We start from the raw sequence: 22,274 nt of genomic DNA, 5'->3' as shown, positions 1-22,274 counted from the left end.
GTAAAGCACTGTGAAGCGGTATATAAGTCTATTCTTTACATGGTCTAGACCAGCCAGAATGGCTAGATACCGGATGAGAGCAAATGCAGCCAGCCCCTGGGTCTACCAAACCATCTATCTACACGATTATGAGAAAAGTGAGCAATGAAAGCCCATGGCAACATTTCCTATTTGTAAATGATGTGTTGCCTGCTTGCATTACTCTGCTGTTCTTGCAAAAAGAAAAAAGAAAGAAAAGCTCAAGGGTTTGTAAAAACTGGATGTGTCCACTGATCCTGATGAAGACACTGTTGTGTTCTCTAGGCAGTAGGGAGATCCATATAACCGTTGCATCTGCTGGAACAGTTGAGATCAGACAGAAAGCAGTTCTCCAGGGCAAAAGTTGTATTTATTTATTTATTTATTTTGGTCCATCAGTAATTACTAGAGTTACAGACATTGAACACCAAAACCAAGATCCTTGAGGAAATATCCGTCTCAGTGGAACAGAACAAAGAACATAGAACAATGAGGTTGGAAGGGACCTTGGAGGTCTTCTAGACTAACTCCCTCTGCCCTGGACAGAAGGCTCTATACCGGGTGTCAGCAACCTGTGGCTCCAGAGCCGCATGTGGCTCTTTGGGCCCTCTGCTGTGGCTCTCTGTCGGGTGATCCCACCCCTCACCCTCCCCTCCCAGTCACTCCTTGCCTGGCCTGAGAAGGTAAGGGCGAGGGCAGGGATGGAGAAGCAGCTGGAGCAGAGTTAGAGAGAAACAGAAAAAGTGGGGGAGAGAGAGGGAGAGAAAGAGAGGAGGGAGGGAGGGAGAGATGTCCAAAGGGTTTTGTGGTTCCCGGTGTTTTTTAACAACCGGTTCTCTGCTCTAATGACCAGCTGGGTAGGCATGGCTTGGGGGGGGGGTCATGTGACTGGTGAAAATTAATGACATCGAGTTGGCCACGCCCACCCAGGTTTTGTGGCTCCCGGTGTTTTCTTTTCTGTGGGAAACGGGTCCAAATGGCTCTTTTGAGTGTTTAAGGTTGCAGATCCCTGCCCTGTACCATTCCGGACAAATGGCTGTCCAGTCTCATCTTGAAAACCTCCTGTGATGGAGCAGCCACAACTTCTGGAGGGAAGCTGGTCCCACTGGTTAATTGTTCTAACTGTCAGGAAGTTTCTCCTTAGTTCTAGACTGGATCTCTCTTTGATAAACTTTCATCCATTACTTCTTGGCTTGCCCTCGGGTGCTTTGGAGAAGAGGTCAACCCTCTCTTCTTTCTGACAGTCCCTTGAGTACTAGAAGATTGCTATCATGTCACCCCTAGTCCTCCTCTTCGTTAAACTGAACCAGGGATGTCAAACTCAAGGCCCGGGACCTGGATCCAGCCTATGGGGTGCTTAAATCTGGCCCACGGGGCTGCCCTGGAACTAGTGAAGGTGTCAGGTTTCGATGCTATCTCAAAATAAATGAATTTCCAAACTGCCGATCTTTGAGGAAATTTTCTCTTTATTGAGCATAGCGATCTGATCCTGGCTCTTTCGCGGTCAGTACTGACCTTTACCCCCCCAATCCCTCCCTTTCCGATCCCCAATTCTCTGCTTCTCATTGGCTATCTTCCAAGCCACTTTCCTCATCCGTTCTTCGTCAGATCACAGGAATGTCTCCCCCCCGCTCCCATCTCCGAGGAGACAGAATCTTCAAAGGGATTTAGTAGGCAAAAGTTCAAGCTTCTCCTCTCTTTATATATGTCAGTGCTGGGACGCTGACAGAAGGACCAGCCCGCAGTGGCAGAGAAAACTGAGCTCGGGAGAGCTGTGTGCAGCCCCCTCCCCCAGGGCCCCGTTTACGGCTGTGACGACTTCCTGCAGCCCTCTGCCAGTGAAAGTGCATGCCCCCCCCCACTCTGACTTCCATTTTCACTGGCACAAGGCCGTCTTTTTTGTATCATGGTGGCTATCATAAAAATACCTTTATCATAAATCATAAGATACAACACTTAATGATAGTCATAGGATACTAAATAACCAATCAACATATTAAATACCATATAAAGTGGTATCTATTAACATTTATCCAGCTGGCCATCTCATATCAAATTCTGGGCAGCTGTCAATCAACCGTTAAAGCAACACCAGTAATAAAAAGACACTGTCAGGGTTCCAACAGATGCCCTAATTAAATCATGAGCCTCGAGCCAAGCTTCAAAAGAAATCCGGTTATTTATTAGGAGCACGTTCATGTCAGCACGTTCCAAGTGAAGCCAACTCTGACCTCACGTAATTTACGCCCCAGGCTTGACCCTGTTTCTCCTCCCCCCTCAGGGTGTGTCATCAGTCACATTCACCAACGGAGCAATTTCGTGGGTTGTAAAGATCACTCCCCTCCAGCCGCTGTGGGTAATCCTGGGAGACAGCCTTGAGAGAGATATGTCTGGAATGTGCTTTTGTTTTTGGCTGCCGTGCTGCTCCACCGTTTTCCCATCCCCCTTGCCTATGGCAATTCGAGTACAGGCCAGGGATGCTTTGCGAGTTGACAGACACGATACAGACATATATTAAAAATCACACGTGGTAAACACCTCGCACCAAAGTTAAGCTATATACCCAGTTTAAGGGTGGAAAGACAAAGAGACGAGATTTATTCATTTATTTCCTTATTAGACTTGTACAAGTAGTTCTTTGACTTATGACCACAACGGGGAGCAGAATATCTCCTGCTAAGCAAGGCAATCATTAAAGTGAGTCACACCTGATTTCATGACCCATTTTTTTTGCCACGGTTGTTCAGCCAGTCACTGCAGTTGTTAAGTGAGTTGGAAAGTCGTTAAGCAAAACTTCTCTCACTGACTTTGCTGAGAAGGTCGCAAGTGGTGATCACATAACCCTGAGACGCTGCAACCTTCAGAATTACATGCCGGTTGTAAAGCGTCCGAATTTTGATCATGTGACCGTGGGAATGCTGCAACGGTTGTAAGTGCGAGGACCGTTTGTAAGTTGCTTTTTCAGTGTGGAGGTAAACTTCAGATCGTTGCTAAACATTTGGTTGTAAGTTGAGGACTACCTGTGTGCTTCCCATCTCACCTAGAGGTGGCTCCTGATCTGTACCAAATACAGGTAGTCCTCAATTTACAACACTTCACTTAGTGACCGTTCGAAGTTACAACGGCACTTAGGACCGTTTTTCACACTTACGACCGTTGCAGCATCCCCATGGTCATGTGCTTTACATTTGGATGCTTCGCAACTGACTCACGTTTACGACCTAGGGTCATGGGATTCCCTTTTTGCAACCTCCTAACAAGCCCAGTGAATGGGGAAACCAGATTAATTTAACATAGGGGTCTGCAACCTTAAACACTCAAAGAGCCATTTGGACCCGTTTCCCACAGAAAAGAAAACACCGGGAGCCACAAAAACCTTCCCGTGCCTCACTATTTTTTGAGCGGCCACAAAAATATGCAGTTGAATTAAATGTTCTGTTTTCTTCAGAAACTTTTCTTTTCTTGGATTTATCTATGGTTGGCCTACCGGGGGTTGAAAAGCTCAATAAATTATGTGCCGGCCGGTATCGCACATTGGCGGTTGTGACTCCTATTTTGAGTGACAGGGAGCCACAGCAGAAGGGTGAAAGAGCCACATGCGGCTCCAGAGCTGCAGGTTGCTGATCCCTGATTTTACACATGGGTTACTAATTTAACAACTGCAGTGATTCCCTTAAGAAACGTGGCGAGAAAAGTCGTAAAATGGGGCAAAACTCGATTAATAAGTGTCTCGCTTAGCAATGTACAATTCCGGCTTAATTGTGGTCATAAGTCGAGGACGACCTGTATCTCCCGTTCAGTAAGAGGTGGGAAGAAAAACGACCCCTCCTCACTGCTGACCTCTGCTTTTTCTCTGCACAATAAGGACAATTTGCCATGGATGGAGGTGGCTTATATGCATAAAATGAGAAGCACTCCTACAATTATCTTCCATCATGCATCAAATAGCCTTTCAGGACAAAGGGTTTCCTATAAAAATAGGATTTTAGGAGGAGCTCACTCCTAAATTTCCCTTCCCTCTACTCCCCTCTGTTGGTTAAAGGATGGCATTGCAGGCCCTGAATCAGCCCAGCTTCAGTCTTGTGCCATGGCTGTTCTTCCTAGGAGTAGAAATCAAATTATGCATATATTGTAATTTTCTGCCTCTTTAAAAATGTGTGGGCTTGCAGGCACTTTGCTGTCAACTTGCTGTCCACCTTAAAAGAGAACCGGTTTGGTCTAGTAGTTAAAACACTAGGATAGAAAGTGGTAGTAAAGGTAAGTAGAACCCACCCCTGGACTAGGGGTGGGTTCTACTTACCTTTACTACCAGTTCACAACAGGGCCGCGCACGTTTTTAACAAATGGAGAAGGGCTCTACAATTTGATCTTCCATCTGAACTGGTTCATCATAGCTGTCTTAAACAACCACAAAGAAGGAGAGGTCAACCTATTCATTAAAGCCCCTGAGGGCAGCACAAGAAGCAACAGGTGGAAACTAATCAAGGAGAGAAGCAACTTAGAACTAAGGAAAAATTTCCTGACACTTAGAACAATTAATCGGTGGAAGGACTTGCCTCCAGAAGTTGTGAATGCTCCAACACTGGAAGTTTTTAAGAAGATGTTGGATAACCATTTGTCTGAAGTGGTGTAGGATTTCCTGCGTGAGCAGGGGGTTGGACTAGAAGACCTCCAAGGTCCCTTCCAACTCTGTTATTCTATTCTGTTCTATCAATTATGCGTCCAGAGAAATCCCATTTAAACTGGGGCAGGGAGTACTGGAGTTCTTCCTCTGAACTCTATCCTCTGAATAGAGCTCAGAAAGTTTTTTGTTTGTTTTTTTTTTAAATTTGATTTATATGCCGCCCTTCTCCGGAGACTCAGGGCGGCTTACAGTGCGTTAAGCAATAGCCTTCATACTTTTGTATATTTATACAAAGTCAGCTTATTGCCCCCACAAACTGGGTCCTCAATTTACCTACCTTAGAAAGGATGGAAGGCTGAGTCAACCTTGAGCCTGGCGAGATTCGATCTTACTTTAATTGCAGACAGCTGGTGTTAAATTACAGTGCTTCTGTCTGTTGAGCTAAACCAGGCTCAAGAAAGTGTTTCTAAAGCGTTTCTGAACACCAATAAAAGTATGTCATCTATTTTTTCCCCCCAGTATCTAGATAGACCTTTGGGTGTAGATCTTTTATTAAAGAAAATCACTTTTGCAAAGCAATGCAGCAGTTACACAAAACTCTCTAACTTCAATGGGTTTTTTTTTCCCCCAAAGGTTACTCACACAGAAGTAGATAAATGACTAAACAATGAAAGAGAGAGCTCAGGTTTAAATTGAGTTTATTAGTTGTTTTAGATATGGGAAATTAAGGGTAACATGGAATGTTTGGTAACATCTGAGCTGAGGTCCTAACAGAATGGGATTTTCATAGAAACAGTAGTTGAAGGTTGCTTTCTTTTGGGATACAGGCAGTGGTGGGATTCAAATAATTTAACAATCAGTTCTCTGCCCTAATGATCGGCTGGGTGGGCGTGGCCATGGTGGGTATGGCCAGGGGATGTGACAGACAGCACTCGGACTCCTGCACCCCCCGGGAGCAAAAATAGGCCGCGGGTGGGAGGAAACGTGCCTCCCCCCTGAGCCCCGTTTTGGGCCTAGCAGGCCTTCCTCCAGCCTTGTGGGAGCAAAAATGGGCCATGGGTGGGGGGGGCACCACACCCCCCATGCCCCATTTTGGGTCTAGTAAGCCTCCCTGCACATACCTGGGATCCAAACTGGGGTGCATGGGAACTCCTGGAAGGGGAAGGGCAGGGAAGGGAAGGGCCAGCCAACAATTTAACTACCGGTTCGCCCAAACTTGCCCGAACCGGCTGAATCCCACCACTGAATACAGGGAGTCCTCAATTTACAACAGTTCATTCAGTGAGTGTTCGAAGTTACAATGGCACTGAAAAAAGTGAGATTTTTTTTCACATTTAAGACAGTTAGCATCCCCATGGTCATTTCATCAAAATTCGGACACTTGGCAACTGATTTGTATTTATGACGGTTGCAGTGTCCCAGGGGTCACGTGATCCCATTTTGAGACCTTCCTGACAAGCAAAGTCAGTGGGGAAGCCAGATTCACTTAACAACCGTGTTACTAACTTAACAACTACAGGGAATCCCTCAGTAACTGTGGCAAGAAAGGTCTTAAAATGGGGCAAAACTCACTTAACAACCGTCTCGCTTAGCAACAGAGATTTTGAACTCTATTGTGGTTGTAAATTGAGGATTACCTGGATGCCCATCGCTAGATTTTACATTAACCTACTGATGCAGTACATTTCCCGTTACCAGGGAAAAGATTTTGACTTTCTCCCGAAGATGTGATGAACGTTTCTTAATCTTATCTGTCTTTAATGCCTTTCTTTTCTAGCTGCTCGAATGAAGGTTTGCGTGGATTTTTTTGTGATGCAGTTTAATCCCCTTCGTCTCTTTCAACAGTTTCGTCCGCCGGCCCAGCCTTTCTGCTTTTCTGTCCATTGTAGGAACTTGAATTCCTTTAGTATGTATGCAGATCTAATATTTTTGCATGGTTTACCTTCCTTTAACCTTGCAGTTTTATCACAGCTTTGCACAGAGCACTGCTTTGGAAACTGGAATGCCCTAGACGGCTGTGGGTCAGCAACCTGGTGTCTTCCAAATGTTTAAGACCCAGCAGGAAAGACAATTTGTAAAGCAAACTTTTAAAAGGTGCCACGTTGGCTGCTCCTGTCTTAACGGGATTTAGCTTCATCACTGCCACTTGATTACACATTCTGAATTTTGCTCTTAAGACATATTTTATTTTATTTTATTATTTTATTTTATTTTATTTTATTTTATTTTATTTTATTTTATTTTATTTTATTTTATTTTATTATTTTATTTTATTTTATTTTATTTTATTTTATTTTATTTTATTATTTTATTTTATTTTATTTTATTTTATTTTATTTTATTTTATTTTATTTTATTTTATTTTATTTTATTTTATTTTATTTTATTTTATTGTTATCACTGACTGGCTGCAAAGCTAGCGTTTGGATGCTTTACCACAAACCTTTTCAGTCTGGGGTCCTTCGTGTGGGTCAGGAATTCTGGGAGTCCTAAGGTCAGAGTTCGTTGCAAAAATCAAATCCAGAAGCACACACAGATAAACTGATTCAGCAGGATTAATTAACTTCTTTATATACAATACCAACAGCAGAGAACAGTTTGATTTCAGCTCAGATCAGCAGACAAGTTCACAGTCAGGTTTCAGTTTCAATTCTCTGCACAGACTCAGAAGCTGCAGACTAAGACACGCCCTGGCTCCAGTCTGTCTCAGCTCCCATTGGCTGATTTAGTTGCTATGCCTATTCATTGGCTGACCTTGTTACCATGTCTCTGCCAGTCCATGAATAACCTGACACCTAAGACAAATGGAGAGCCTCAGATGGAGGCAAGATGGTTTCGATGATTGGGTTGATTCTCTCCATGGAAGAATGGTGGCCATCCACCTGAATCTGCACAATTTTATTCCTTAAAACTCAGCCCCAGCACTCAGAGTTTTCTTTTTCTTGTAACTCTCCATTCTCAATTAAGTTTGGCAGTTGTTATCCATTATTTATCAGTCATTAAAAAAAAACAGTCTGATTAAGGCGCGCTTGTCATTTATCTACTATTCAGGCAAAGAGAAGGATTAGATTAGCATCATCCATCTTTTCAGGTGCTGAGTCCTTGCACCCCCAAAATATTTTTGTTTGGAAAAAAAAGAAATTCCTGAATTCTATGAGCAAATCATGATAGCTTAGGGATTTTTCATGAGACCAATCTATTTGACCACTTTTCAGAGTTCTTCTGTAAAGGTTTGCAAGATCTCGTGGGGAAAAAAAAGGCTGCGGTTTGGTGAGGTTTGGTAACCCTGCAAATGCTCAACCGTTTCAAAAACGTCATTATGAAGAATACATTTTGGAAATCTACTAATGCCAGAGACCGTGCTGGCAACCATGGCTTGCATTTTTCATTTAAATCTTAGATGGCAAAGCCTGTGCATTTGCAAGCCCCTGTCATCAATTATCTTATTCTACGGTCGAAACTTTCAGCTGCATGCCAAGATGTGCCAAATGTACTCCTAGTAGAAAAACGCACTTGTACAACGGGCCCAAGGTGCTGTGCTTTTTCCACCCACATGGTTATTTTGTCTCCTTGGACTTTTCTTCTAGTTCCCTTTACTCACCTTCATGTGGTTCCCATCTCTAAAAGACTGGAGACTAAGGAGTCCTTGGTGCTCTCTGTGCTTGGTGCACCAACTTCTTTTTTTTTTTTTTTAATTTGATTTATATGCCGCCCTTCTCCAGAGACTCAGGGCGGCTTACAATGCGTTAAGCAATAGCCTTCATTCTTTTGTATATTTTATACAAAGTCAGCTTATGGCCCCCACAAACTGGGTCCTCATTTCACCGACCTTAGAAAGGATGGAAGGCTGAGTCAACCTTGAGCCTTGGAGAGATTCGAACCAGCAGAAATTGCAGGCAGCTGTGTTAACAACAGGGTGCACTAAACCACTGTACTATCAAGGCTCTTTTTCTTGAAGAAGTTTCATTAGCCATACTAGGTAACATCATCAGTGCTAGAAGGGAGCCTAACAACAGCTTAATCAAGTAATCTGTAAGAAAATCCCCACCAACACTGATAGGGCAAGCCACTTCTACATAAACAGAGAGCAAACTCTTTGCTGTGTGGCACTGATGATGTTACCTAGTTGGGTAATGAAAGGTCCACAAGAAACCGAGCTCAAGAACCCAAGGACCCTGAGCTACAAATATTCTCCTTTATTGAGGCTGGAGACTGTGCCCCATTGGCCAGTATAGTCCTTGGAAGTGTGCCATGTTTTGCACATGCACCTCTCTTTCCCTCTCTCTTGTACCCCTGCTATGTGACAGGAGAACGCCCACAATCATTTCTTTCTGTTTTTGTTGCTCCTGTCATTGTCATGCTTTGTTAGGTACAAAGACAGGAGGCTGGCCCAGCACAAGTCGGAAATAGAGTGTTTCACTCCAAAAGGGAGTATGGGAAATGGTGGGCGAGCAACAATGAGCAGGTAAGTAAAAGCATGAATGCCACCTGACCCTTTCCAAGGGTCAAGGGGCTTGTCTGTCCAGAGGAGGAGTGCCTGGGGGGACATTACAGCCCACCTCCTCAATGTGTGATCATCGTCGTCCAACCTGTGCAGTGTATCTCTAGATGATTTATGTTGTTGGTTAGGGTTGCAAAATACGTTTGGCTTCTTGTTTGGTCTGTAACAGCAGCTCCATTTGCAGGAGAAGGTTCTAAGTGCCAAGAGCAGGGGTGTCAAACTGGCGGCCCATGGACCGGATGCATCATGCTCAGGCCACGCCCACCCTAGCTCCACAAAGGCAAAAAATGACAAAGTGACAATACGTGACATGATGTGGTCGTGTTTGACACCTGTGGCCTAGAGAATGGAAACAATCCTGTAAGGCAGACTGGAGAAATGTGGGGTTGTGAGAAAGCTGAATTATTCACTGAGTAGGGTGCAAGGGAACATTGCAGCTCACCTTCTCTATGTGTGATCATCATTGTCCAACCTGTGCAGTATGGTTTATGTTGTCCAATCTCCAATCAGGATTGTAAAGCCAGCTTAGCTTCTTGTGTAGTCTGTGACAGCAGCTTCATTTGCAGGAGAAGGTTATAAGTGCCTGGAGAATGGAAACAATCCTGTAAAGCAGACTGGAGAAATGTGGGGTTGTGAGAAAGCTGAATTATTTACCAGGTAGGGTGCAGGGGAACATTGCAGCTCACCTTCTCAATGAGTGATCATCATTGTCCAACTGTACAATATGGTTTCTGTTCTCCGATCTCCAGTCAGGGTTGTAAAGCCAGCTTGGCTTCTTGCGTAGCCTGTGACAGCAGCTTCATTTGCAGGAGAAGGTTCTAAGTGCCTGGAGAATGCAAACGATCCTTTAAGGCAGACTGGAGAAACGTGGGGTTGTGAGAAAGCTGGAAGCTTTTCTAGGTAGTATGAATATGCAAAGAACCTGGGCCACATCAAAGTGAGTGAGGCCTCGATTTCCCATTGTTTTCCTGTTTGGCAGGGTTTTTATGTTATAATGATATTGAAGCTATGATAAGGATCCAGGGGTACCCAAAAGATACGGTCAAACAAATCAAGATGGTGACCATGAAAGTAGAATTGAAGCTCTGTCCACTTGGATTGCACCCATCACAGCAATCATCTTGACTGTATCCTCCAGATATATCTGTAAGGATTACATTATAAGTAGTCCTCCTCAGTGGTGAAATCCTCCGCGGATTGCCACTGGTTCACTGCTAGCACACTGCACACATGCGCATGCACAGTGCACACCGAAAGCATGCTTCACATGGAAAAAGGAGGCTTGGGAAGGTAAGTAGAACAGCGAGGGGGGAAACAGCTGTGTCGCACGACTTAGCTTCGCTAGAAAGCAGGATTTCCTGCTTTCTAGCGAATATAAACCGCGCAACTCAGCTGATCGTCGGAAATACCAGTTCAGATGAACCGTTAGTTTTTATCACTACCGGTTCGCCCGAACCGGTGTGAACCGGTAGCATTTCACTGGTCCTCCTCTTATGACCAGTTGCTTAGTGACCATTTGAAGTTACAACCAACCCAAAAAAGAGGACCTATAGCCAGAATTCTGATGGTTGAGCCTCCTTTGCCATCATGTAATTGAACTTTGAGTGATCAGCAACGCAGCACATTTGCTGGGAGAAAGGCACCCATAGGGAACCCACTGGTTTGCTTAATGACTAAAGATTCACTTAGCAGCCAGAGACTCACTTAACGATCGCCACCAAAAAAAAAGATAAGATCGTTATGATTACGACCATTAAAACATTCAGTCGTAATGGGCAAGCACCTTTACAGTTGTATGTTGAGGACTACCTGTTAAGTTTTTGTTTATTTCCCATGGAGAAGATACTGGGGCAGGACAGATCCTGCAGCTCAAATTAGCCCTTCCTGCTCTTCTACCTGTAGACCAGGAATATTCTTTTTAAAATGTCTCTGCAAAAGGGACTCTTTTGCTGTATGGAAATCACTTCACTCATTACTAGTTGATTACTTGAATATGAGTCAACAGTATGCTGCAGCTATTTTTTAAAAAAAGCCAGCACAGTCCTAGGTTGCATTAACAGAGGGATAGAATCAAGATCGCATGAAATATTAATACCATTTTATAATTAATTAATTAGTCCAATTTATATGCCACCCTTCTCCATAGACTCAGGGCGGCTTACAATGCATTATAGCAATAGCTTGGATACTTTTTTGTACATACCTGCTTATTAGGGCTTTCGGCCCCCCCCCCCAAGTGGTATTGTTCTATACAAAGTTGGCTTATTGCCCCCACAGTCCGGGTCTTCAATTTACCTACCTCGAAAGGATGGAAGGCTGAGTCAACCTTGAGCTTGGTGAGATTCGAACTTGCACTAATTGCAGGCAGCTGGCAGCTAAGTGCTAGCACTTAACAGCACTTTAGTCCGCTGCACCACCGAGGCTCTTTGACTTGGTAAGAAAGACCACACTGGAATATTGCATCCAGTTTTGGTCACCACAATATAAAAAAAAAAAGATGTTGAGACTCTAGAAAGAGTGCAGAGAAGAGCAACCAAGATGATTAGAGGATTGAAAGCTAAAACATATGAAGAACGGTTGCAGGAATTGAGTACAGCTAATCTAGAGAAAAGAAGGAATGGGGTGACATGATAACAGTATTCCATGTTTGAGGGGCTGCCGCAAAGAAGAGGGAGTCAAGCTATTCTCCAAAGCAGGACAAGAAGCAATGGGTGGAAACTAATCAAGGAGAGAAGCAACCTAGAACTAAGGAAGAATTTACTGACAGGGAGAACAATTAATCTTTGGAACGACTTGCCTCCAGAAGTTGTGAATGCTCCAACACTGGAGGTTTTTAGAAAGAGATTGGACCACCATTTGTCTAAAATGGTATAGGGTTTCCTGCTTGACCAGAGGATTGGCTAACTAGAAGACCTCCAAGATCCCTTCCAACTCTGTTATTCTGGTTATTTTTCTATCAAAACGGGAGGCTCAAAATTGAAATATATTTGGCCTAGCGACAAGGGCAAAGAATGAATTCCAACATTCCTAAAATGTGGATTTCTTACCCATTTTCCACTCACTTTTCTTCTCCTGATCTTCCTCTGCACCCTTCATCCTCCTCCTCTTTCCTCTTTTCTTGAACAGCAGAAATGCCCTGTAGGGGTTGGATGAGAGCTTCTCAAGATACTTAGTTTTACTGAAAAATACTTAAGAGATGTAGTCCTACCGTGACAGGTGGGGGGGAAAAAAATCACACTTGAGGATTTCCAAAGGCACCTGCATAATCCACAAATCATCCCTAAATCTCTACCATAGATAATGCTAGCAATCACAGATAAAGCAGTTGTGTAGGTTGAATCAAACATAAGGACACTCACAGATTGCAAAGACATGCAGAAAATGTTGATCTTCTCCTCTTCACTGAGAATAGCCAGAAAGATTTTGACAAAATAGTTCCTTTTATAGTCCCCGCCTCCAGGATTCCATAAGCTTCATCCAGAGATGGTATTCAGCTGGTTCGGACCAGTTTAGTTGAACCGGTAGCAGAAATCGCGGATGGGCCTGCCCACCTGCCCCGACCCTATGACGTCCTATTTAGGCACACTTTTGAGGCCGGGTGCATGCGTTGAAGGCAGGTGGGCGCGCAAAGCAAGCACGACGAACTAGTAGTAACAAAATGTGAAACCCACTGCTGGCTTCATCACAATAGATGTTTGCAACAAGCGAAACTCTATTCTGGTACCCCAAAAATGGGGATCATAAAGTCAAAGATATTAAAGCAATAGCTCATAGAAATCTATATAGGTAGTCCACGACTTAAACAATATTTGGTGGCTGTCCGAAGATACGATGGCACTGAAAAAAGTGACTTATGACTGTTTTTCACACTTACGACCGTTGTAGCATCCCCGTAGTCACGTGATCAAAATTCAGCTGTTGGGCATCTGTCCCCTTTTGCGAGTTTCTGATAAGCAGAGTCAGTGGGGAAGCTGGATTATTTAAAAGTTGTGTCACTAACGTAACAACTGCATTGATTCACTTAGCAACCGGGGCAAGAAAGGTCATAAAGTGCGGCAAAATTCACTTAACAAGCATCTCACAACAACAGAAATTCTGGACTCCCTTGTGGTCGTACGTTGAGGACTACCTGTAGGCAGTTAAAACCCAATTGGATGCCAGGCTAGACGAAACTTGACTGGTTTGGGAATGCTATTTGTTTCAGTTAAAATCTGCACAGTTCCTTCTACCTTGGCACTACAAAGTCTTCTAAAATCTAACCATATTTTAGAGTTTAGCCATTGGGTCAGGAAAATTTGGACTTTCGGACCACAGTTAGTTGTGACCAGTGGCGGGATTCAAAATTTTTTACTACCAGTTCTGTGGGCGTGGCCAGGGGGTGTGACAGGCAGCACTCCTGCACCCCCCTGGGAGAAAAAATGGGCCACGGGGGGGGGACACATTACCATCACCCCGCTCCTTTTAGGCCTAGGAGGCCTGCCTGTACTTTCCTGGGAGCCAAAATAAGGTGTGTGGGGACTCCTGGAAGGGGCAGGGTAGGAAGGGGTGGGGCCATCCAGCAATTTAACTACCAGTTCTCCCGAACCGGCCTGAACCAGCCCGAACCAGCTGAATCCCACCACTCGTTGTGACTTCCCAAAATACAAGAATCAGCAGCCTTTAAAGGGTTTATTAAAATGTTTACTGAATTAAATTGAACAACATTCGTATTCCCTATTTTTGAATCAGAATGTCCCTTCATCCATGACGTCTGAGCGATCCGAGACATCAGCTTTATCACTGTTACCTTTTTTTCTCTTTGTTGGCCAATGATGTCAACAAGCCTTGATCTCATTCACACATCTGCTTCATATTGATTGCCCATGCTTGTTTGTTTTTTTCATTCTCTTGATGTTTCATAGAGCCTCTTCTCTCCTCCCCCCTTTTTGTTATTGCTGTGTCCTGCTTTGAACGTCAACGAGATTGATCTATTCTGTAAAAAGCAATTCAGATGAAGGACAAGAAGCAAATTGGTGGGGATGAAAAAAAAAATACATGCAAATATCAATTACTTGTGTGCCGTTTTTATGCCATAGAAAATAGGGTGGGTTTTTTCCTCCCATCCAATGTTTTTTTTCTCACTCTCTCTCATCTTGTATATTTTTCTCCCAGAAAAAAAAAATCCCTTTTACGACCAAAAGAACCTAAAAATTCCAGTTCAGTAGACACAAAATGCACCATCATACTGAATAAGTTGCATTAACTTAATAGACTGGAAATCTTATTATGAATAGAACCTGGAGAATTCCTCTTAAGTATCACTTACTGTGATTAAAACGGGTGATTCTTTCTTCCAAAGAATCTTGGTGTAAGACTAAGGAGGAGAACTAATTGCAAAGTTTACCAGCTCAGAACACTTGAGTATATAATCCTGCCAGAAAAGTTTGCACCTTAGAAGCAATTTAGAACTAAGGAGAAATTTCCTGACAGCTAGAACAATTAATCAGTGGAACGACTTGCCTCCAGAAGTTGTAGGTGCTTCAAAGACTGGAAGTTTTTAAGAAGAGATTGGACAGTAATTTCTCTGAAATGGTATAGGGCCGTGATGGTGAACCTATGGCACGCAGGCGACAGGTAGCACATGTAGCCATATTGGTGGGCACACAAGCTCAACTCTGCCAGCTGATTTTGGGGCCTTCTGGGCCCACCAGAAGTAGGGAAGCAGGCTGTTTCCTGCCTCTGGAGGAGCTCGGGGGGGAGGCCCATTTTTCTCTCTCCCGAGCCTCCCGAGCCTTTCTAGGAGTCTGGGGAGGGTGAAAACGGCCTTCCTCAACCCCCCGGAGGCCCTCCGGAAGGTGGGACTGGAAGTTGTCAAACAGGCCATTTTCTGCCTCCGGAGGGCCTCCGGGAGGGTGGGGAAGGTTGTTTTTGCTCTCCCCAGACTCCTAGAAAGGCTCTGGAGGCTGGGGACAGCAAAAAATGGGCCTATCTGCCATCACGTGCCAGGAGCGGGGAGAGCGGGGGGGGGGGTGTCATGCATGCATGCATGGGGCAGGGCACATAGAATTATGGGTGTGGACATGGGCGCGCGCGACCCCCCCCCCCAATCTGTTAGATTGCATTAGAAAGTTAAATCTGTAGAATGTCACTTTTCATCCATGTATTGAAACAGTAAAAATTTATTGCAGTATTGCCAAGGGAATGACAGCCAACAATACCGTGTGAGACTGAACTCTGAATCATATTTTTAGATTAGCACTTGTGTTTTGCAGCAGTAATACAAGGCTGGCACAAAGAATGTTAACAATCAGCTCTATACGCTATTTCCTTCGGATTGAGATGACATGGGAGATAAATGACATTTCTAATAGTGTTTTGATAGGGATTTTTTTTAAAAAAACTGCATCGTAGATTTATCCAGGAAGTTAGTTTGACTTCCCATGGTGACTGCCCTAGACAAATCCCAGCAGTTTTCTTGGCAAGATTTCAGAAGTGGTTTGCCATTGCCTCTTTCCTAGAGCTTAGAGCAGGGGTCGGCAACCTGCAGCTCTGGAGCCTCATGTGGCTCTTAGGGCCCTCTGCTGTGGCTCCCTGTCCCATCACTGGTTGGCCTCGCCCCTCACCCTTCTTCTTTCTTTTTTTGACTCCAGCCCGAAGCAGCAGGAAGCAAAGGCTGCCTTACGCGCAAATGTGGCGTGAAGGCAGGTACAGGGCAGCTTCGCTCCTGTACTCTCCTTCCCCCGAGCCGGGAGGATGCGCATACATGGGGAGACCCTCCTCAAGCGAGTGCCGAAGCTCAGGAAAGGTCCGTGTGGGGCGGGCAGCGGCTCGCTTAAGGAGAGTTTCCCCACGCATGCGCATGCTCCCGGCTCAGCCACAGGGCATCACGAGAGGAGGGGGGCGGAGGAGGACCAGTGGTGGGTTTCCCCCGGTTCGCACCAGTTCTATAGAACAGGTAGTAAAACCAGCGGGAGGCTCCACCCACTGACCCAGATGTCATCAAAACGCTTCTGCGCTTGCGCAGAAGAGCGCGCACGTGCGCGGCCCCGCTGCAAACCGGTAGTAAAGGTAAGTAGAACCCACCCCTGAGGAGGATGGTCGCCTGAAGGGAGGGGGAGAGAGAGAGACACACACACACACACACATATAGAGGGGGAGAGTGTGAGACAGACAGAGACACATATAGAGTGATATATAGAGAGAGGTGAGAGAGGGAAGAGAGGGAGAGGGAGAGAGACAGAGGGAGAAAGACATGGGGGGAAAGAGGGGGAGTGAGAGAGAATGGTTTTGTGGCTGAGTAGGCGTGGCTAGGAGGGGTCATGTGACTGGGTGGAAGTGAGTGACATCAAGTTGGCCACGCCCACCCAGGTTTTGTGGCTCCGGTGTGTTTTTTTTTCTGTGGGAAACTGGTCCAAGTGGCTCTTTGAGTGTTTAAGGTTGCCGACCCCTGGCTTAGAGAGAATGACTGGCCCCAAAGTCCCCCCAGCTGGCTTTGTGCCTAAGGCAGGACTAGAACTTGCAATCTCCCATTCCTAGCCCGGGATCTAATCATTACAGCAAACCTACAACTCTCTAGTTGTAGGTATCTAACTCAAATTACTTATCTTCAAGATAATGCTGCATGTTGCTTGTGGATTGTGGATGAACATTTGTTTGTGTGTGTGTGTGTGTGTGTGTGTGTGTGTGTGTGTGTGTGTGTGTGTGCGTGCTTATACAGTCTATCATCATTGTCTTTTAATGACCCCATAATCCCTTGCGGAGTGGAGTTGGGGCAACTGAATGGACGTAGCAGAGTATTTAATGCCCTTCCTGTTGCCAATGCGGAGTTTTGTTCAGCAGATATATTCTCATTGCGCCCAGAGAGAGAAATATCTGCCTCTACCTAGGATCGAACTCACAGCCTCCTGATTGTGAGGCGAGAGCTCTACCTCTAGGCCACCGCACCACTGTGCGTTTATACACACGCACACCATGTGAATTATTAATTTCTTATTTGTTGCATTTAATTAAGTCAGTAATTTCATGCCCAAATCATAGCCAGGGCTATTGAGACGTCTACGTTTTGACAACCTCATAAAACACACCGTTGCATAATTGATTTTATACGATAGAAGCAAAAGCTATTAATGGAGAGCTGACGACTGATTGTTTTTCAAATATAAAAAGTGCCTCTTAAAACAGATCAGGAACAAAAACACACATCTCCCTTTTGTCCAGCATCTTCCATTTTGCATTTCTTCAGTTTCTTTTTCTTTGAAGAAAAACACACACATAAAATCACCTTTTCCAGCACTAACAGATGTTGTACTGAACATATATATATTGAATATATATATATATATATACACACACACACACACACACACACACACATATACACACACACACACACACACACACACACACACACATATATATATATATATATGTGTGTGTGTGTGTGTGTGTGTGTGTGTGTGTGTGTGTGTGTGTGTGTGTTTTCTCAGGTTTTCGCGGGTGTTTGTATGTAGGTCTTTGGTTATTCGGGTCTTCTCCCACGTAAAATTGGAAGTGTCTTGGCGACGTTTCGACGAAGTCTCATTCGTCATCTTCAGGCTGGTGTTCTCGGCTTTGTGCTTCCAGGAGCAAATATATATATATATATATATTTGTGTGTGTGTGTGTGTGTGTGTGTGTGTGTGTGTGTGTGTGTATTGGGCCCAGAAGGTTAAATTCTAATTGTTACAGTCTAATTCAGCTTGTCTAAGGGCCAACTTCACTCATTTCTTCCACAAGGTCATTTTAAGGACACTTCCAGTAATCTTACTTCCCAAAGCCTCAGAAGCAATTCGACAATGATTCTTGATAATTTTGAAAGTTTTGCCAAATCTAAAGGCTGAGAATCACAGCCGGGGCCTGAAACATTGCCACTCTTACCTCTATAAAAAAGAGTCCCCGCGCTCCAAATTTCACATAAAAAGAAAGGAAAAACAGTTGGTCATTTTTCATAGGCTTCTGTTCATTTCTTCTTCTTATCCCCGTGTCATTCTTAAACCCCTCAAAAAAAAAGGGGGGGTGGGGGGAAGGAATATTTCCAAAGGCTTCATCCTTGCGTTCTGTCTCCTCCCACTCCATCCGCCTCCTTCTCCTCCTCCTCTTCTTCTTCCTCCTCCTCTTCCTTTTCCTTTCTTCCTCCTCTTCCTCCTCCATCCTCCTCCTTCTCTTCCTCTTCCTCCTCTTCTTCTTATCTTCCTTTTCTCCTCCTTTCTTCCTCCTTTTCCTCCTTTTCTTCCCTACTCCATCCTCCTCCTCCTTAACCTTCTTCCTCTTCTTCCTTTTGCTCCTTTCTTCCTCCCCTTCCTCCTCCATCGTACTCCTTCTCCTCCTCTTCTTCTTCCTCCTCCTCTTCCTTTTCCTTCTCCTTTCTTCCTCCTCTTCCTCCTCCTCCTTTTCCTTTTCCTCCTTTTCTTCCTCCCCTTCCTCCCCCATCCTCCTCCTTCTCCTCCTCCTCCTTTCTTCCTCCTCTTCTTCTTCCTCCTCCTTCTTTTCCTTTAACTCCTCCTTTTCTTCCTCCCCTTCCTCCTCCATCCTCCTCCTTCTCCTCCTCTTCCTCCTCCTGTTCCTCTTCCTCCTCCTCTTCTTCCTTTTCCTCCTCCTTCTCCTCTTCTTCCTCATCTTCCTTTTCATCCTCCTTTTCTTCCTCCCCTTCCTCCTCCATCCTCCCCTCCTCCTCTTCCTTTCCTCCTTGTTTCTTCCTCCTCTTCCTCCTCCTTCTCCTCTTCCTCTTCTTCCTCCTCCTCCTTTTCCTCTCCTCCATCTCCTCTTCCTCCTTCTCCTCGTTTTCTTCCTCCTCTTCCATTCCCCTCCTCCTCCTCCTCCTCCTCCTCCATAATTTATCAGGCAAATTGCTACCTTGCTGGAAACAGCCCGCCAATAATTGAAGTGCTGTGTCACGTAAAATGTCATCTAACGCATGACTCCTTTTTATGGCACTGCTTGTTTAGATGGCTTGTTTACCTATTAGAAGTGTTCCCGTACATTTGCCTCTGATGGAAGGCGAAATCTTCCTTAGCGCTTGGCAGTCTCTTTCAGAGAGGCTGTTTTATTCATTCTGAACCTCAGAAATGCCTCTGCCCACAGACAGATTAATCTTGGGCCGTATTGAGCCGTACCCATGCACAATTGCTTTCGTTTTTATTGTGGACCAGGGTTTGTTCATTCCATCTATCTATCTTCACACAAAGGCTTAAGATGACTTTAAATTCTCTCGGCAACAATCTCAAAATACAGCCTTTCACTTGATTTATATACACTGCTCAAAGCACTCACTCATATGTGATTTTTTCCCCCCACTTTTTTTAAAAGAATCTTATCCAGAGCTATTTGCTGCAGTGGGTTAGCCAGTAAATATTTTGCTTTAAGGAGGATTTTATGTCAGGGCAGCAATAATTTAAAAAAATATATATATAAACTTCCTCAGAACTGCTTTGGGCTTTTCCAAAGGGAATCACGGACTGGCCATTGTAATCATTATCCATTATCTATTTATTTACAAGATGAAGCTTTTTTAAAAAAACAAGAAAGCAAACGAATAACCACCACAATTATAATTCAATTTTGCCTAAAATAGGATAGGTCAATTGCACTATAATAGTTTAGATAACATATTTGTTTTTTGCAAATATGCATATATTATTCATATTTGCATAGTTGCTTTTTTTTTGTCTCTTTCCAATATGATGCATGAATACACACACACATACAAACACACATACATATACACACACCCAGGTGGTCAGTAGTGGGTTGATACCAGTTCACCCCGGTTCAGGCGAACCGGTAGCAGCAGTGGTGGGATGCTCCGCCCACTTGCCCGGACGTCATCAAATACACTCTCTGCATGCACAAAAGTGGTGCTTGTGTGAGCGAACCAGTAGCAAAGATAAGTGAAACCCACCACTGCAGGTAGTCTTAGACTTATGACTAGTTGCTTAGTGACCATTAAAAGTAACAACCGATCTGAAATAGGGGACTTATGACTTGGGGTTTTTTTTTATTAGTTTATGTTATAAAACTACAAAAGCAAATAGTAGGAAAAATAGGGAAGGAAAAAGTGTGGAAAAAAAGGAGGAAAAAGAAAGAAAAGGCATCTACTTCCAACTCCCTTTGGAGCAGTAGAATAAGACATTAACATCAAACCTCGACTTTTCACATTTACATGGTAGTTTAAACCAGGGGTGAAATCCAGCAGGTTCTGACAGGTTCTTGAGAACCAGTAGCGGAAATTTTGAGTAGTTCTGAGAACTGGCAAATGCCACCTCTGCCTGGCCCCAGAATGGGATGGGAATGGAGATTTTGCAATATCCTTCCTCCAGGAGTGGGGAGGGAATGGAGATTTTGCAGTATCCTTCCCCTGCCACACCCACCAAGCCACGCCCACAGAACTGGTAGTAAAAAAACTTGAATTTCACCACTGGTTTAAACTAGCCATTTCTATAACAACACATTGATCTAATCAGTAAAACCCATAATCAAAGTTTCATTCTTTTCGACCTCAAGCACAAAGTCCAGAAGCGGTTTCCAAGTAGAAATAAAAGTACTTGTACTTTTTTTTCCCCTTTGATCAGAGCAATCAATTTAGGCATCTCTGCTAACTCCGTCAACTTTTGCAGCCATTCATCCATGGTCGGGATCGAAATGTCCTTCCATTTTTGTGCATAGAGTAGTCTTGCTGCCGTAACATATATAACATCGAAGTTCCAATTTTTTCCCCCAAGTCTTTTTCCATTAAACCCAAAAGAAAAGTCTCTGGATTCCAAGTTCTGATGGTTGGCCCCCTTTGCAAGTCATGTGAACAAATTTTGGGTGCTTGGCAACATGGCAGCATTTCTGGCCACAGTCCCATGTGTCAGGGTTCCAAGCAATGGTGAAATCTGACCAGTTCGGACCGGTTCGGACAAACCGCTAGGAATTATGAGCATCAGTTCGCTGAACCGGTAGTAATCACTGCTCCTTGGCCCCACCCACACCCGGCCAGTCACCGCTCACCTCTTCCGGCCACTCAATATTCCACAGAATCCAATGTTAAATGCAGCAGAGAGAATGCTAACTTTTCTCCCTCCATTCAGAACGGAGCTGCTGCAGCCTGTCCCTTTAAGGTAGCCCCCAGGAGGGAGTGGGATGGGGGGAGCAGCTGAAATGGAGCCCTTTTCGTGAAAGGCAAGAAAATGGGGAAGGGGATTTTCCTGCCTGTCATCCATTCCTCAATCTCAGCACAGAGTGAGGGAAGGATGGTAGGCAGGAATATTCCCCTCCCCATTTTCCTGCCATTCACGACAAGGAGTGGCTGAGAGTGGCTGGGAGGGGAGGGGCCTTGATGTGAGTGATGTTGAGTTGGCCACGCCCATGCAGTCACATGACCTCCCCCACAACAAACCACGCCCACAGAACCGGGAGGGGAAATTTTTTAATTTCACCACTGGTTCCAAGTAATATGCCCATAGCAAACAGGACTCTGAGGCAAGCAAGTTCCTCAAATATTAGTTTTACTGGACATATATTGGCAATGGTGCAATGGTGCAAATTGACTCTAAACGTTCCCACGGTTTTCACCTAATTAAAAATGAAAGTTTTTTCCCTTCCCCAAACAATCAAGTCACATGGTCCAATCAAGGTACCATCCGGTTGCTTGGTAACTTCACTCCTCCTCTCTCCGACCACCTGTGGGAATGTCCTTGGTTCCCAGGAGAAAGTATTTTGTTTTGGCTACAAAACCCCAGCTATCTCAATTTCCCCCTCCCTATCCCTCAGCTCCAGCATGGCAACACTGAAGCCTCAAAATGGCCTCGGTCAGGTCAGCTTCAGGGTTGACACGGTACCACATTTTACGATGCTGGAAAGCCAGTGTGACCTTCATTTTGCAACATTATGTGTGTGTGTGTAGCTGTGCATTATAAAGTATACAGCCAAGATCTCTCGGCTTTTTTTTTTTATGACTTGCAGCCTTTTGGAAGACTAGAGTTTTCACAAGGTATATGCCTCTGATGTTTGTGTATGTACAGTAGTGGCCAAAATTGTGGAAACCTTTTGGGAAAAGTGTATTTTCTAAAACTAGCTAATAACATCACTTTTTTTTTTGGAGTAGTACAGTAGTGGGTTTCAATTTCGTTTGCT

At 44.5% G+C, this 22,274-nt stretch overlaps 1 protein-coding gene across 2 annotated transcripts in view; it reads left to right on the top strand.

Moving 5' to 3' along the window:
- GRM5 (glutamate metabotropic receptor 5) overlaps nt 1-22,274 on the top strand; it is a 307,982-nt gene that overhangs the window by 262,274 nt on the left and 23,434 nt on the right. Inside the window, exon 9 of one of the 2 annotated variants that reach the window (XM_034407913.3) lies at nt 9,012-9,107. The exons of the other annotated variant lie outside the window; for it this stretch is intronic. Coding sequence (XP_034263804.2) covers nt 9,012-9,107 — 96 coding nt within the window. The remainder of the gene's footprint in view (nt 1-9,011; nt 9,108-22,274) is intronic. 2 annotated transcript variants of the gene reach the window in all.

The sequence above is a fragment of the Pantherophis guttatus genome, chromosome 5, assembly GCF_059756535.1.
Source record: "Pantherophis guttatus breed Tessera chromosome 5, ASM5975653v1, whole genome shotgun sequence".
NCBI lineage: Eukaryota > Metazoa > Chordata > Lepidosauria > Squamata > Colubridae > Pantherophis > Pantherophis guttatus.
Note: the sequence above shows the minus strand (reverse complement) of the source record. Positions and strands in the feature narration are given on the sequence as shown.